At 43.9% G+C, this 18,233-nt stretch overlaps 1 protein-coding gene across 4 annotated transcripts in view; it reads left to right on the top strand.

Moving 5' to 3' along the window:
• The window catches only part of nek6 (NIMA-related kinase 6), a 29,978-nt gene extending 12,111 nt beyond the window's left edge, over positions 1 to 17,867 (top strand). For 2 of the 4 annotated variants that reach the window (XM_061263572.1, XM_061263570.1), the window contains 10 exons: positions 1,501 to 1,571; positions 4,944 to 5,049; positions 7,382 to 7,522; positions 7,884 to 7,946; positions 8,985 to 9,095; positions 9,762 to 9,870; positions 10,088 to 10,195; positions 12,906 to 13,000; positions 15,366 to 15,479; positions 15,584 to 17,867. In XM_061263572.1, coding sequence (XP_061119556.1) covers positions 4,969 to 5,049; positions 7,382 to 7,522; positions 7,884 to 7,946; positions 8,985 to 9,095; positions 9,762 to 9,870; positions 10,088 to 10,195; positions 12,906 to 13,000; positions 15,366 to 15,479; positions 15,584 to 15,694 — 933 coding nt within the window. In that variant the 5' untranslated portion in view covers positions 1,501 to 1,571; positions 4,944 to 4,968 and the 3' untranslated portion in view covers positions 15,695 to 17,867. Of the gene's footprint in view, positions 1 to 1,500; positions 1,572 to 4,937; positions 5,050 to 7,381; positions 7,523 to 7,883; positions 7,947 to 8,984; positions 9,096 to 9,761; positions 9,871 to 10,087; positions 10,196 to 12,905; positions 13,001 to 15,365; positions 15,480 to 15,583 lie in introns of all 4 variants that reach the window. The other 2 variants (XM_061263571.1, XM_061263569.1) reach the window with 1 other exon arrangement.
• Positions 17,868 to 18,233: the final 366 nt, after the last annotated feature.

Raw genomic sequence — 18,233 nt, 5'->3', positions numbered from 1 at the left:
ACTAGTAGCTGGTTGATCAGTTCAGACAAGCTTATGTCTTTCGCTATAAACACCCCCCTGAACTGACTGGTGCTTCAATTGCCACAACGTCTGCTGGATTTTTTATTTCAATGAAAGTAGCAAGTAAAGAAGGGTTATGTGTATTCCTTTGATTATGCTGATATGTTTATAAATAGAAAAGGCTAATAATAGCTTTACTACACTTTTTTCAAGAGCTCAACGTTGTGCATACCTGTTTTGAGAAAAACAGATTTTTTTGTGAAGTGAAGCGCGAACCAAATGTTTTTTGTTTTTTTTACACAGACCGCTGCAACCATAGTATATGTGGGTCTGCATGTTCGTGTGAGACTGTCAGTGAGAGGGAGAGCACAAGCTTGAGCATAAAAGCCTGGTAGCTTGTCTGCGGCTATCGGCTGTTTCAAAACATAGCTTGAGCTGGTGAAGCCATGTCAAGCTGGGAGCTGGTCTGAAGTGGTCAACCAGCTAAACCATGTCGAGCTGGGAGCTAGAACTGGTCAACCAGCTACCTAGCTTGAGCTGTTTTCGTCAGCAGGGTGCTGATGTGTGTGTCTGCTGTCTCAATGCGGTGGAGAAGCATTGTAAACTCGCTGCTGGGTCGAGTGCCAAGTCCGGCGAAGCCACAGGAGGAAAGAAAAACAAAAATAAAAATACAGTGAAATGGAAAGAGGGCTGAGCTGCGGAGGCTGGGCCGGGCCCAGCTGGGGGATTATCCCCCGTGTTTGTTTTCGGGCGATCGTCTCGGGGATCATGTTCCTGCAGGCCGCCCTGGTCCCGCCGGTGTAAAAGAGCGCATTCCTGCGCCGTCCGTAAATCAGCAGCTGGGCGGAGTGGCAGTGTAATTGTGTGTAAGTATGATAGTCACTCTTCCCTTTCCCCTGTGTGGTCAACATGCCTGCTCCTGGCAGCAGGGTGCAGGTTTCGGCCATTGAGGCCTGCTGGCCTCTCTGGTCTCCATGGTGATAGAAAAGGAGTCAAGCTGGTCTCACTGGTCTCCATGGTGATAGAACAGGAGTCGTGCTGGTCTCACCGGTCTCTGTGGTGATTGAACACAAGTTGTGCTGGTCTCTCTGGTCTCTGTGGGGATAGAACACAAGTTGTGCTGGTTTCTGTGGTCTCTGTGGGGATAGAACAGGAGTCGTGTTGGTCTCTGTGGTCTTTATGGGGACAGAATACATGTCTCTGGTCTCATTTATTACAAAAAGGCCCTATCAAATTAGGTTGAGCTCTGCGCACTATTTGTTGATAATTATTATTTCTGTTGTTGATAGCCATGAATTGTGCTAACAACACAACTCCCTGGGTTTGTTCTCTTCAATGTCTGTGCCTACTTATCGCCATTTCCCAGGATTTCAGCTTGACCGTGTTTTTACGGGGTCAGAGAATTACAAAAACATGGAACAGACTGATTGGTAAGATTGTGTATATAGACCTGGTCTTCAACTCAGGCATATAAATGACATGGTTGCCCTTTGTTTTCAGGTGTGGGCTGCTCACAGGGGCTTGTCACTGTAGAACAGTTCCTAAGGCCTTGGGCCCTCATCGAAGACTGGGTGAGTAAATCATTTACAGCTGAATTACCTTCAATCACGTTGATCCTGGCTGTGCCAGTGCTGGGTGAAGCCTGCAGACCTGCATGGTGGTACGGGATCCATCATAGAGAAGAGGTTATAGACCCAGAAAGCAGATACAGAGAGGAAGGGTTATAGAGGTCTGTAGATACCGACAGAGAGGGTTATAGAGGTCTGTAGATACAGACAGAGAGGGTTATAGAGGTCTGTAGATACAGACAGATAGGGTTATAGAGGTCTGTAGATCCAGAGAAAGAGGGTTATAGAGGTCTGTAGATCCAGGTAGAGGTGTTATAGAGGTCTGTTGATACAATGAGAGAGGGTTATAGAGGTCTGTAGATACAGACACAGAGGGTTATAGAGGTCTGTAGATACAGACAGAGAGGGTTATAGAGGTCTGTAGATCCAGAGTGAGAGGATTGTAGAGGTCTATAGATTCAGAGAGAGGGGTTGTAAAGGGTTCTAGATACAAAGCCAGGGTTTATAGTGGTTTCATTAAGACTAGGAGATCCAGGGTTGGAGTTTATGTCCAAAGGCTGCTTTTCCGTCAATCTAGCAGATCTGCAGTTACAATACATACCAATATCACACCTCCCCTATCATCTTGTGGAAACTGTACCGTGTAGGAAGTGTGACCACGGAAACCACCGTGGTGTGTATGTGGGCCACTTCTGATAACTGTCACTTTCCAACGAACGGGGCTCTGGCGGGATGGAACAGCGCACAGGAAACGCATCATGCAGCGGGCGGTGAGCGCAGTGGGACTATCAAGGTAGAAAGGAAATGATGTCGCTTCATTTGGCCCTTCCAAAGGCTCCGTGTGGTTACCCTAGATGCCCCCAGATGAACCGATCAGTTTGAAAGAAGCCGGTCTCAAAAACTGCAACTCCCCTTACCACGGACTCTCTCTCTGGAGCAGGCGGGTCAATCTCCAGTCCTGTACCCCGCTCAATAAGTCCAGTTCCCAAACCCTTATGCTATACTGCCACCCGTACTTTAATGATACTCTCATTAAAACACTCACTCAGAGAAACTTCAAAAGAAACAAAGAACAGATTTGGCACTGATTGACTGCTAATTACAGAATACTGCACGTCACTGCGCTCTACTTGGAAGAACTGTAGCTTTGTCATGGCCTCATTTTTTTTGTGACTGGTAATTCTTAGAAATCATTTGGAAACTGCCAGCCCTCGTGACGATAAAACGTGTGATGTTGCACCCTCACACCTCAAAGCTACTTTCTCCTCCAGTCGTTTGCCGGTAAAGGTCACATTGTACAGTAGCGATGATACGCTAGCTCACCTGCTAACATCCTCTGGCAGTTGTTTCCAGAAACGAACTGTGACTGCCCTCATGGAAATAAAATACATTGTCAAGATATTGGAACACGAATCGGAACAAGAATATCCTCACATATCCATCTGATGCTGTTATTTGCATCTCAAGATGGCTCAAGAACTCCTCAAGGTTTATTTTGGTGGGCAGTGGAATCTATACACTGTGCCGTCTAATCAAGCAGCATCAAACAGGTAGTTTAATTTTACTCTATATGACTTTGTAGATATGTGCAGTAATTAAAGTTCAATGTATTAGAATTTGTGGACAGGATAAGGGGTATGCTTATTGGATTGCTATTTTGGTACTCACGGTAGGATGGGTCTGCGGGAGGAAAACAGTTCATGTAAAAAAGGAAGGAACAGCTGCACATTGTATTACGCTCTGAAGTCATCCTCGATCAAAATGGAAGCAGTGTTTTACCCATTTCCTTCTATTATTCTGAAAGGCACTCAACCTGCAGCACCTATACGACACTATACGACACAATACGACACAATACATCTTAAATACGGCTGTCTGAGAGCTCTCCATGAACCACAAGCTAGAATCAGAAATTTCACTCGCACCAGACAGTACCACTTTATTTTGAGGATGGGTGGGAGTTTTGGGCATTGTCTTTAGCAATCTCACAGAAGCTATAATTAGTAAGAAGCTGGTAGAAAATGCCACCTACAAATTTGAAGTATTATCATGATAAAGTGGACACTTTGATCTCAGGTAAAGCCAGTTAAGTGAAACACTGCACAGCGCAGAGGAATAGTCGGGCGTGGCCTTAGTCTTGATTGAAGAGGAGACCCCCCTGCACGTAGTGGGCTGGCCCAGGCATACTAAGCTCTGATTGGTGGAGATATCTCACGAAACGGGAAAAATGCTTCCGTCAGGAGGCACTCCGTAACTTTTATTAGAACTCTGGGTGGGCAGGTCACATGACCTCGAGTGGAGTTGCTTGGAGGGGGTGTCAGGTTACTAAAAAGGATCATTTTGATATTATGTTTGTTCTCGATTAGGCCAAATAGTGTGTAGAAGGATATTTTAGAGACATTTCTGACCTCTCAAAGACTTTACAGATAAAGTGGCATTTAGGGGGTTAATCTGATAAAGTGAGAAAATACTCTTCACATAACTCCAAAGCAGGAGCAACATTATGTCTCCAGAGGTTGTGCATGTATTGCCCCATTATTCTTAATAAGACATTCCATCTTATTTTCAGTTGGAACTATTTCCTAGTAGGTCATAAACCTGCCGCACCCCCGCCCCTTTAGCCCCAACCCTGTGATTTAAACATTGCCACATATGACCACTCCCTCCAGCCGTGCCCCATGAATACTCCTAACCTATATCTGAGTCAGGTATCTCTTACTGTCACACATACAGTATTGCACATGCTCTATATTATTGACACGTTATCAATTTCATTAGCCCACGGCTTCCTGTGGGACGGACAATAAAAGTCTCACAGTCCAACAGGAGAGTCCGAGAGACACAGAACCGGATTCAGTCTGAAACCACTGTAGACCACCCACTGCATTTCATACATTTAATTGTGCCAAGTGCCTTACAGAGATCCGTGGTATGACGTCATCATGATTACATCACATCATGCGCTATTGTGTTAAATTGGCTCAGCACTGCAGCCCGCAGTGGTGTGGAATTCACTGAGTGACTGCCTCACTCAACAGATTGTCATTGTCGTAGATTTACCTGAGGGAGAAAGAGACAGCAATTGTCTCACTCTGTCACAGACTTAGCTGAGAAAGAGCAGTTACATTCAGTTACAGACTTAGAGAGACAGAGAGAGAGAGAGAGAGAGAGAGAGAGAGAGAGAGAGAAAGATAAAGAGTCACTGTCTCACTCTGTCACAGACTTAGCTGAGAAAGAGCAGTTACATTCAGTTATAGATTTAGAGAGAGAGATAGAGTGAGAGAGAGAAAGGGAGGGAGGGAGAGAGAGAAAGAGAGAAAGGGAGGGAGGGAGAGAGAGAGAGAGAGTCACTGTCTCACTCTGTGTCAGTTACAGGAGTCAGAGGGCCTGGCATGCCAACATGGACGGGCACAACAGCCACCTACAACACAACTTTGAGGATCAGAACAAGCTGTACTCGCTCCCTGGACAGGAAGATCAGGTGAGCTCTACTTCCTGTTCCTGATAAACAAACTCAAATATTTAAACTTCAGATGCTGGTAAAATGGAGAAGCTGTCCTGTTGTAGATCCCTGAGAATTTCCAGGATCCAATGTGACTCATCAAAGCATACAATCTTATAATAATAATATTATGTTATATCTACGTTTTATTTAGCAGATGCTTTTATCCAAAGCAAAGTACAAAGAAGTGCATATTAAGGTGTTCTGAGTTTCGGTTGTTTGTAATATGTACAATTTTATTAGTCTCTAAATTATTTAGTCTGACACGCAGACATGCTCAAACATGCACGCATGCACACAAACAAGTTATTTATTACAATATGTCATTGCACCGCCTTACTAATGTTGCGCACAGCATTAATTAATTTAACTATCATGTAATTACCCAGCAAAAAGGCCTTAAAATCTGAACGAGCAGAGCAAGGAAGCTGCATATTTGGCAACCTGCAATTATCTGAGGGAAGAAATGTGAGATTTATAGTGTTATCAGCCTCAAAGTGAGTACAGTGACTGGCTGTGTGTGTGTGTGTGTGCGTGCGTTTGTGTGCGTGCGGCGTGCATGTGCGTGTGTGTATGTGTGTGTGTGCCCCTGTTTCAGTCAGAAAAGATGTGCGTGAACTTGGCCTTAGAGGCCGGTGGCAGTGACTGGTGGAATTGTGTTGCGATTAACAGCAATTGCCTTTTGACACCCCACAGCTGTTATTGTGGTGAGAACATATTCTCTCTCTCTTTCACTTTCTACTGCTCACTCACTCTTTTCTCCTTCCATCCGTCAAATGTGCTCAGAGCACCAAGTACAATATACTATCCAGATCCACTGCATATTTACATAAGACACACAACGCACATGTAAATGTGCATGGCACTTACCTGGTACTCTGTATCAGTGGGAGGATGTACTCTCCACATTCCTCTGTGATTTTACTCAGGTGTGGAGGTATAACTGTACTCCATGCTGGTACGTTTTTGTTCTTCAAGGATGAAATTTCCCAAATGCTCCCTGAAAGTACAGTAATGTTCTCTTTGGGTACAAATGAGTATGTTTCCTAGCAAAAAAGGTACAAATGAATTATGTACTGCTGGCTGGTTACAATTCTATGCACCTATAGGGTACCACCCCAGCGACAAGCATTTGTACCTTCTTAGGCACTTTTTGTATCTTCATTTTATTTTATTTATTCATACCTGGGCGAAATTGGCTCAGGTGGTCAGAGCAGTTGTTTGGCAGTGGGAGGGTTGCCGGTTTGATCCCGCCCCCGGGCTGTGTCAAAGTGTTCCTGAGCAAGACACCTAACCCCCAAATGCTCCTGACGAGCTGGTTGGTGCCTTGCTTGTTATTTTGCTAGTGTTAGTCTCATCAGAGGACATTGTAGCACTGGGATGAGCCTACTGGGCATTCTGGGAAAAGTACAAAGTACAAAGTTAAAAACTGGTGCCATCAGAGCAACTCTGAACTCTGCCGCTGGGGTACCCTGGAGAGGCAGGCACAGACATTGCATCATAAAGTTCACAGTGACTGGAGTCACCCCAGACAGCACTCCGGCGAAGGGCTCAGATCTGCCGAATGCATTAAACGCTTGAGCGCTCCCTTTACTGCGCTCAAAAGAACAGAAACACTAAAATATATCATAACGTTTCTGGAACATAATGGCTCCGGCTGTCATTTTCCCCGATGTGACGAATGCTTGTGCACTGCGTGTGCGTCTGCACACATTGCAAAAGAAAACTCACACCCCTCTGTGCTCCTTTCTGCCCCTCCATGCCCTACTCATGCCCCTCACACCCCTCTCCGCCTCCTCCCTCTCTCCCTCCTTCTCTCCTCCCTCCCTCGCTCACTCCCTCGCTCACTCACTTGTTACTGACCAAACCGGATGGCAGCACACTGAGCAGCAAGGGATTCTGGGAGCAGTGCCATGCCTGTCCCCTTCCTCTCCCTCCCTGTTGGCAGACGGATCAGAGACTCGAACTTCCTCTATGATCGCCATGTTTCGTATCTCTCTGTCGTGACTTTTTTTTGGGTTATTTTTCTTCTAAAACCCTTCTGAAGGGTTATTATTTCTGTCAGTGGAGGGAAGCTGCTTCAGGACGCCACCCTTTCCTATGGTTTTGCTGCGCTATGTGTGTGTGTGCGTGTGTGTGTCTGTGCACACGCACTTGTCTTCAAGCAAACCAATAAATACAGTCACATGAAAAAATTTAGTTGTGGATGTTGGTGCAAATAGATATTTCCATCAAAACTGTATGGTAACATACTCTTGTGTCCCCCAACCCTATTTCCTGTCCCACCCAAAAAACGACCACTCTCCCTCAGAGGAACATGCCGGCCTATCACTATTGCTGCACGCTGGCCAACTTCCGGATCGAGAAGAAGATCGGGCGGGGCCAGTTCAGTGAGGTGTACAAGGCCACCTACCTGCTGGAGGGCAAGCAAGTGGCCCTGAAGAAGGTCCAGGTGAGACACACACCTACGTGTGGACAAAATATAATTCTTCCGTTTCCACTTTAAACATTTTAAATGTTCATAAACAATATATATTAAAGGCAATGACTAAATTTAGCTAAGTTTGATAAATAACCTGTTTCCTAAGTTAATTAATCAAGTAATAAAATAAAACTGGAGTTTTAGTCTGTATTTCAGTTATGATGAGGAAATTTTGGAATATGCGTAATGCTATAAAAGAAATTAAATTTTTGGGCTTTTGGCTTTTTGCTGACTGTGGGGGCTTTAGTACAGGGCTTGTGGTGAAGCATATTGCAGCTAATGTTTTCTGAAATGCAATGTGTAAATATGTTTGTTTTGATTTGATTTGCAGATCTTTGAGATGATGGACGCTAAGGCGCGGCAGGACTGCATTAAAGAAATCGACCTTCTGAAGGTGAGCTGACACAGCCCCGCGGTCAGGACAGAGGGACAGTGTGAGAAGGCAGAGGGTGATGAAGTACAGGGAGGTGAAGGAAAGAACGAGAAAAACAGAGGTGAAGGCGAGAGAGGGGGAAAGGGAGATGAACGAGGGAGAGAAACAGAGAGCAATGAAGGAGAGAGCTGAAGCAGAGGTATAAACCTGGAGGAGAAAGAGAGAGTGATGATTCAGAGAGGAAGAAGGAAATGGAGGAGGAGGAGGAGGAGGAGAGGCTTGGTGGCGTAGGACCTGACGCTCCCTTGAGCCCCTTTACCTGCCATCTTATCTCCGCCTATAGCCGCCCTCCCCGCCCACACCCCCACTCCTTCAGCGGGGGAAATTACTCATGGAATTTACCCAGCTTTTACAAGCCACATTTACAGAGACGGGCTCAAATCACTCACCTCTCATGTAAGCCTTTAATATTGTGTACAGGGGAGTGCACACTATGAGAAATCACTGTTCAGATAACAGACAGCGGTCACAGGCCTCCTCGAGGGCCCAGAACATCTGGTTTTCCACCCTTCCACCCTCCCTAGCACTGCCCCCTCACAGCAATGAGGTCCTGGGTTCGAATCCCCGTCTGCCGGGGCCTCTCTGTTTTGTCTATTTCAGAGATCCCTCCCTCTCTTCCTGGGTAAATCTATGGCCAATTATAGACCACCCACCCCCAAAATCTTTCAGGGTACAAGAGGAAACAGGAAATTTTCTTGTAGAATCTTTTTTGGGGGACACCAAATAGTACCCAATACGATATAATATTGGGGGGACCGTTTGATGTTTACACAGAGTTATGGGTGAAGTCCACCACGACCTCCCCCCACCCCCCGGTTCTTCAGCAATGGCTGCTCCAGGGCAGTGCACACACAGCAGGCGCGGTTTCACTGTTTCACTGTTTCACTGTTTCACTGTTTGTCGTTTCTTTGCTCCAGTCCAGTTGTACCGCTCGGTCAGTCTGCAGACCAGGCCGGCGTCTCTCTGACATGTCCATTTTGTTTGATTGGCGTCTTGCAGCAGCTGAATCACCCCAACGTGATAAAGTACATGGACTCCTTCATCGAGGACAACGAGCTCAACATCGTGCTGGAACTGGCGGACGCCGGTGACCTTTCTCAGATGATCAAGGTGAGCTGACATCATTGAGTAGCTGATGATGTAAACTGTGTGGTTACATCGTCAAAGGTTGCGGTGGGATTTGGCGACCTTCACTGGTTAGAGTTCATCCCCTTATGGTACCTTGAGCCAGAAATGATGTTAGATACATTTTCTCTAGTTTTATGAATGTGCTTTGCTAATAATCCTATGTAGGTGGGCAGCCTATAGCCTATCCAAGTCATAGCCAAGTTGCTTGACTGGGACCCAGAAGGTTGCTGGTTGTAACCATATTAAGACCATGCAGCTGTGGGCCTTTGAGCAAGGCCCTTAACCCCATATTGCTCCAGGTGGGATTGGCCCCTATTTAATCAGATCAACTGGATAAAAGCTTTGGATAAAAGCCTCTGTTAAATAACAGTAATGTAAATGTAGATGGGACACCTATTAGTGGCTGTGATTCATGCCAGCACATGCACTGAGCTAGAGCTGAACCAATCAGATTGCAGGAAGCTAATCTGACAAACCATAGCCTCCTTTCTCAGATATTCTACAAACGGAGCTGTATTTGCAATGCTGAACGGGTCTGTATTTGCGATGCTGAACGGGTCTGTATTTGCGATGTTGCTGTAGTGTTGCTGTATTTGCGATGCTGAACGGGTCTGTATTTGCGATGCTGAACGGGGCTCTTTCCTGCAGTACTTTAAGAAGAAGAGGCGGCTGATCCCGGAGAGGACCATATGGAAGTACTTTGTACAGCTCTGCAGCGCCCTGGAGCACATGCACTCCCGCAGAGTCATGCACAGAGGTACACGTCTGCCTATCTAACCATCCGTCTGTCCATCTATCCGTTTATCTGTCTATCCATCTGTCTGTCCTTCTGTCTGTCTATCCATCTATCCATCCGTCTGTCTATTCATCTATCCATTTCACTATCCATCTATCCATCTATCCATCTATCTGTCTATCCTTCTATCCACGTGTCTCTCTGACCTGTTTATGTGTGCTGTGATTGGCTCTCTCAGACATTAAGCCAGCCAATGTGTTCATCACTGCCACCGGGGAGGTGAAGCTGGGAGACCTGGGACTCGGGCGCTTCTTCAGCTCCAAGACCACTGCAGCGCACTCACTGGGTGAGCCCTGATACACACACAAACACATACGCGTATACACACCTGCAGGCATACACACACACACACACACACATACGCGTATACACACCTGCAGGCATACACACACACACACACACACACACACACACACACATACGCGTATACACACCTGCAGGCACACACACACACATATGCGTATACACACCTGCAGGCATACACACACACACACACACACATACGCGTATACACACCTGCAGGCACACACACACACATGCACGTATACACACCTGCACGCATGCTTACACACACGCACAGCAATCATCCCAAAACTCTCAGAAATAAAGAAACAGTGGAGGTACATTTTTGTCCTAGGATGAAATTTCCTAAATATACCCTGAAAGTACAGTAATGTTCTCTTTGGGTACAAAGAGAGGAGTACATTTTCCAAGCAAAAAGTTATAAATGAATGGCTAGGGACACAATTTTATACACCTAATATAAGGTACCACACCAGCAACAAGCATTTCCCACTTTTTGTACCTTCACTTCTGAGAGTGGATTCTGCTCCCTGGATGAGCCTGTAATAAGCTGGGAGAGAGCCTAAACCCAGCCTAAAACACTCTACTAACTCAGATCTGAGAGACCTCTTACCCACTGCTCAACCTAAAACCCACTCTACTAACTCAGATCTGAGAGACCTCTTACCCACTGCCCAACCTAAAACACAGTCTACTAACTCAAATCTGAGAGACCTCTTACCCACTGCTCAACCTAAAACACAGTCTACTAACTCAAATCTGAGAGACCTCTTACCCACTGCTCAACCTAAAACCCACACTCTACTAACTCAGATCTGAGAGACCTCTTACCCACTGCTCAACCTAAAACCCACTCTACTAACTCAGATCTGAGAGACCTCTTACCCACTGCCCAACCTAAAACACAGTCTACTAACTCAGATCTGAGAGACCTCTTACCCACTGCCCAGCCTAAAACACACACTCCACTGACTCACTTAAGACAGAATTACTGCTCGTCGTGGCAGGAGGAATCTCAAATAACCACCCAGCAAGGATCGATTCCTAGAAAAATGAGGAAATAAGCATAACAAAGGCTCAACTGGCAGCACAAGGTCATGGGGCCCTTAGGAGTTTAATGATTCATTCAGTGCTGTGGGAAGTTAGTCAAACTCAGGAAGGGCGCATTAGGAAGCCATTCATCAGCATTTAATGGTCTGCCAGGAAATCCGTGCGACGCACTGAACACACAATACCATCGGAGTGCTGGAGAAAGTCAAGGAACGAGAGAAAATAACTAAAAAATTGTTTGGGGTGAAGGACATGTCTGACCCATCCATTTTCATTTTGGGAAGTTGTTGGAAAAAGGCGATTCTCCTGTATCATATTAAGATACTAAAACACTTGTCCTATCTTACTGATGGTTATTTCTGCATGCATATTTTACACATCATGTGATGGCTACATTTGTGGTGACACTTCACGTTTGATTTAGACTTCACGTTTCACTTCAGCCAAATTCAGCTCAACAGCAGATGAGAGGCAGACCTGCATCAGACACTGTACTCAAAATACTTTAACCTTTTAGACACCAGTATAATCCCTCTAGATTACTGATCATTTTAAAAGAACAAAATTCTTCTTTTCATAAGATTGATTGCACTTTCGATATAATCCTATATAAGAGCTACATAACTCCTTCCTAAGCACAACATAGGACATTCATAAGCACTTATGTGAATAACCAACATAACAACATTGTGTCAGTTCACTTCGTATGTCATGGTAATGTTGCTTGCTGCATCAGTGTTGTCATAGCACACCATATGCCTATTTGGTGGTTATTGACATATAAGTTCTTATGAATGCTTATATAATGCTATGTATTACTTATGAAGGAGTTATATAGTTCTTATGTAGGACCCTTCAAATAATCTTGCCCTCATTTCATTGAACATTCAATGAAATATGAGGAGTGGTTTTATGATTTTCATGTTGTCTAATGAATGAATATAATAGACCCAGTGCTGTTTGCAGAGGGACCAATGACATGCTGTGTCGCCTCCCATCCTTCCCCACGTGCCTGCAGCTCATTGGCTGAGTGACATCGCTCTACCTTTGTTTGGCACTGTGGCCAATAACTCTGAACAACTGTTTATTATTTTATGGATAGACCTTGATTATCCTGTCTCATACCAATGTGTGCCAGCCTATTGTTATCAGGCCAAAGATTGCATGAAAAATTCACCCAGAAATGAAAAGATTTATTTCTACACTTTGCAGCCAAACACCCTGAGATAATCTGTGCTCAATGGCTCAATGGCACGTTTGGGAAGAACCCTGCTCGGGTTTAATATGAGAACTACGTGTACATCAGCAAGTATGCTTTCTGCGACTGGTCATTAGTCGTTATTGTGAATTCACAGGTTTGATTCCCAAGTTGGTTCTGACATTGTTGCCTTGGGTATGCTGGCTAAATTGGTTCAGTAAATATCCAGCAGTTTATGTGTATTGTATGTGAAATGTAAACTGTGCTGTAGCTTAGCCTGCTCCAGGTTGATTTCTTTGTCTTTAAATTGGTGGTTCATAAGTGGTCTTTTGTTGCTCATTGCAATCCTTCAAACCCTATCGTTTTAAAACCTTTGAAACTCTGCAGTTCTTTAATACTGTGTTTGTGTGTGTTTGTGTGTGTGTGTGTTTACTCTCTGTGTCAGTGGGAACACCCTACTACATGTCTCCTGAGAGGATCCACGAAGGTGGCTACAACTTCAAATCGGACATCTGGTCCCTGGGGTGCCTGCTGTATGAGGTAGGCCCTGCCTGGTCCTCCTGATCCTGCGCCCCCTTCTGCACTCATACACACCGCAACCGCTACACTAACACACTCCTGCATTCATACACTACTGCTAGAAAGCAGTTTATATGTGGGCATGTCTGTGTGAGTATGTGCGTGTTTGTGTGTGTATATGCATGTCTGCATGTACCTGTATGTCTGAGTGTGTGTGTGTGTGTGTGCGTGTGTGTGTGTACTGTATATCTGAGTGTGTGTGTGTGTGTGTGTGAGTGTGTGTATATGTACTGTATGTCTGTGTGTGTGTGTGTGAGTGTTTATGTACCTGTATGTCTGAGTGTGTGTTTGAGTGTGTGTATGTACCTGTATGTCTGAGTGTGTGTGTGTGTATGTACCTGTATGTCCGAGTGTGTGTGTGAGTGTGTGTATGTACCTGTATGTCTGAGTGTGTGTGTGTGTGTGTGTGTGTGTATGTACCTGTATGTCTGAGTGTGTGTGTGAGTGTGTATGTACCTGTATGTCTGAGTGTGTGTGAGTGTGTGTATATGTACTTGTATGTCTGAGTGTGTGTATATGTACTTGTATGTCTGAGTGTGTGTGAGTGTGTGTGTATTTACCTGTATGTCTGAGTGTGTGTGTGAGTGTGTGTATGTTCCTGTATGTCTGAGTGTGTGTGTGTGTGTGTATGTGTACTGTATATCTGAGTGTGTGTGTGTGTGTGTGTGTGTGAGTGTGTGTATATGTACTGTATGTCTGTGTGTGTGTGTGAGTGTGTATGTACCTGTATGTCTGAGTGTGTGTGTGAGTGTGTGTATGTACCTGTATGTCTGAGTGTGTGTATATGTACTTGTATGTCTGAGTGTGTGTGAGTGTGTGTGTATGTACTGTGTGTCTGAGTGTGTGTGAGTGTGTTTATGTACCTGTATGTCTGAGTTTGTGTGTGAGTGTGTGTATGTACCTGTATGTCTGAGTGTGTGTGAGTGTGTGTATGTACCTGTATGTCTGAGTGTGTGTGAGTGTGTGTTCTTGTTGGTACATGTCCTGCTCTGCATTGCACATTGGCCTGCTTGCATACTGCAGCTGTGACTCACTTGCAGCACAAAGATCAGATCAGAGCATTGTTTACTTTTCTGGCCTTGCCCCACCCCACCCAGCACCTAAATCTCTACAACACACTGGCACACTGACACCATTACACACTGACAGCAATATAGACTGAAGCATCAGCACCATTAAACAATTAAACCCTGAAAATCAACACATTAGCAACATACAACATGCTGTTATACAGTGAAACTTTGACGTGCTGATTTACTGATGAGCTTTACAATGAAACACCGACCATGAACATCAATAAACCAGGATGTATGTGAAACACAATGAGAGTGAAAGAGAATGTTGCTTCTCTGATTTTGCTGAATCAAACCTGGCTCAAGTCATCAAATGCGAGTTTGCTGACTTGTTTTAGCAGATATCACCATTGCCCTGTGACCTTTACAACATAATGTAAATATGCCATTATGTTATTATTTCTATATTTGTCAAGGCCTCGGTAATGCTATCATAAGACAGTTTTTCCTTTGTGGTAGAAGCATGCAGCATGCAATGACATGCATGTCAGGTTAGGTGTAGTTTGCTGTTGCCCTTGACCAAAGCAATGGGTACTGTGGCTGCCCACTGTGGATTCAAACCGTATCTTATGGTTATGGACTAGGGAAATACAGAAATTTAAAACATTTGTGACAATCACCATAACCTTGTGCTTAATACTATGTGCAGTGTTTCAAGTACAACCAATAACACAGTAAAAAAAAAAAAGATTGCTCATTTATAGTTGTTTAAAAGTTTTGTAAATAATATTAGCATTATTGGTTATAGTTAGTTTGCTTCGAGCTAGCTGACAATATTTTAGTTGTAGTTTGCACTAGCTAATTTTGTAAACAACTGTAGTTTGTAGCAGACAATAGCTAATACAGTTATAAAGTCTGCCAGAGGAGGCTGGTCATCTCTGATAGTAAATGCAGTAAAGACAGAGGTATTAGCTTGGTTGTTAGATAACTTGTGAGTTATATGTAAAGTTATATAATTATATAATTTCCGGTTCCAATTTGGAATTCTGAAGCATGTATGGAGTTCTACTTCATGTAACACTTTATGCTTGTTAATCACACTGTACAAAGATTAAGAAAGCACAAGCCATGAAAGTGGGGGTAGGGAATTTTACGGTAGTGAAATTCGGTACTGTATGTGAAGCTCAAAAACCTTGGCTGTTTTTTGTGCATTTGGCTGTAAAAACTCAGATGAGGAATAACAAAGAAGCCAACTAATAATAATAATGATGATGATGATGATGATGATGATAATAATAATGATCTATTTGCAGATGGCTGCTCTGCAGAGTCCATTCTACGGGGATAAGATGAACTTGCTGTCTCTGTGCCATAAGATCGAGCAGTGTGACTACCCACCACTCCCGACTGAACACTACTCTGAGAAGGTCAGTCCAACAGCTGCACAGCGTATCCAGCATACTGTACTTAATACAGTGGTACAGTAGTACAGCACAGTGCACCAGCGCATTAACCCCTCGTGTCTCCCCAGCTGCGGGAGCTGGTGGGCCTGTGCATCAACCCGGACCCCGACCAGAGGCCCGACATCGTGTTTGTCTCGCAGTTTGCCCGGCAGATGCAGCTGTGGACCTCCAGCACCTGAACCAGAACCGGGTCCGATCACGTCCCGCTCTGGAGAACTTAAACCGGCACCGCGACCGCCCCCTGGCGCGGTCCACTCCTCTCGTGGTCTTGCCTGGACTCCCGGTCCTTCGGTTCTGTTTCTGAGATTGGGGGGGGGCACCGTGTTTCATGAACGTTAGAGAAAAGGGCAGGTTTTGCCCCGTTTTGTTTTTAAGTTTTATTTGCTTTCTTTTTTGGAAAAATCTTTTTACATTTTCTAATGAGGGCCTACAGAGTTCATTCAACATGGGGATGAAAAATTAATAAACGTCAAAAAAAATTAATAAAAATTAAAAATAAACTTGATACAAAGACATTCTGTAATTGCTTGAATGGAAGGGGTGGAGCCTCATCTTGATTGACAGGACCCTGTGTGTGACAATGCTGACACAGAGACCTCTGCAGATGGCTGCATTCTAAACTGTTCCCCACTTCCCTCCATCAGACCTGGATCAAATACCTCGTTGTTTTAGATTCACATACTTTTCTATGCTTTACTGAGCCCATTAAATACTCTCAAAAAGTACAAACCCCAAAACAATGACATATTTGACCCAGGTGTGATTTTATAATCTTTTTATTTCATAGCCAGAAATCAAAAAGTTGCACAAAAACATTACATATACTGTAGTATTCATAATAACAATCTGACACGCAAACACCTGTGCTCAGCCGCACATACACACGCTCACACGCACACACACACACGCTCACACGCATAGTTCAGTTGCATTTTAGCAAGAACTCGCATATTAACTTTGCCGTATGTTGTTCCATTCCACATTTCATTCAGTATTAGCATGAAGCATATGGGCCTGTTTTTATTTTCTTACACCATTATTACTGTAGGTATTTATATTGTTGTTGTACTGTGCCAAACAAGCCTAGGGGCTATATAAGCCTATATAAGGTGCAGCGTAGGGGACTGTGTCATTGCACACTTGTCATTTGCTATAAGTGCATACTCCATTAAGTGCCCACTTGCTGTGGGAAGTAGACAGTGGTTTGGAGTCTAACCTTGAATTTTATAGAACCACATGTAGACCCTGGGCAAAGGAGCTGTACCAACCCTGTATTTTTATGACTTCATATTAAGTTTGACCATTTTCTGCTCCTATTTTGTATTTTCCTCCTATTTTAAAGACATTACATTTATGTGCAACCAAAGTGCCTGAAAATTGTGTTGTGGCTTACTGCTCAATTCTGTTTTGTTTAGTTTATTGTTACTCCAAAGTTAATGTTTTTTACTCCCGTACTGGAGGGTAATTTAGTGCACAAACATCGCTTCAGTGCATTAGCCTTAATTTGGATACTTCAAATACGAACAAATGTGCCTAATAGTTCGCTGAGATAGGCACATTTATGCCTGAACAATTTGTTGAATAAACCACAAAGAACTTGGATCATTTTGCTGAATCGTTGCTGGTGGCCAATGTGTTCTTGTTGCCACTTTGAGGTGCCACTGAGCAAACCAAACATTAGTTAGCTGGAAAAAAGTAAATTAGGCCTAAACTGGCCACTGCTGCCACACCTGGTCACCCTTGGAACTGCGCCTCCTTGTATCATTGCAGCTATTTGTCTGACAAGTTATTGCCACCAGCCCCCGATTGACCAGCCTATCACAACAAGAGGAGTGAACAACGAAATACTACGGAACGAGAATGCTCCTGCAAGGAATCCTGGGATTTCTAAACTTTTGGGACTGATATAACATATATACCATTTTACTTTTGTAATGACGGCTTCACTTTTTTCAGTTATATTCTTAAAAGAGAACACTGTGACACAATGCATAACTAAATGCTATGTTTTATAAATAAAAAAATGTTAGAAACAAGGACAGGTGTAGAATGCAGGCTTACAAGCTTTGAATCTCATCGATCTCTGCAATACCTCAGTGCTCTGATATCATGGATGAAAGTCGGTTTAAAATAACCTCCTTTTAATAATTTAATAATCTCTTGATTTAATTATTATGCAATTTCTGTTTCCTTTATCAATCCCTATTAAGGAATATTCTTTTTCAGATTAACCTTTCTTAGAAGAATTTGACATTTGGTGTCACTGTGATTTTTTAATCTTGTGGTGTCATGCTGACTTTGGTTTCTTTGTAGGTGAAAATAAAATGAAGACTATATTTCTGGATGATTTTACCTAGTGCATCAGAGTTTGTTTTGAGTTTGTTTGAGTTTGTTTGTTGACATTTTATCACATTACATTACATAAATGCCATTTGGCAGACGCTCTTATCCAGAGTGACATACAGTTGATTAGACTAAGCAGGAGACAGTCCTCCCCTGGAGCAATGCAGGGTTAAGGGCCTTGCTCCAGGGCCCAGCGGCTGTGCGGATCTTATTGTGGCTACACCGGGGATCGAACCACCGACTGTGAGGGTCCCAGTCATTACAGTTCATTCACCCTTTATTTTATTTTATTTATACAGATTACACTTCATAGAATCACAAATCTTACCTCTGAAAGGGGGAAACTCACTTTGCCTTTACCGAAATGCAGTGCCC

The sequence above is a fragment of the Conger conger genome, chromosome 12 (genome assembly GCF_963514075.1).
Source record: "Conger conger chromosome 12, fConCon1.1, whole genome shotgun sequence".
Lineage (NCBI taxonomy): Eukaryota > Metazoa > Chordata > Actinopteri > Anguilliformes > Congridae > Conger > Conger conger.
Note: the sequence above shows the minus strand (reverse complement) of the source record. Positions and strands in the feature narration are given on the sequence as shown.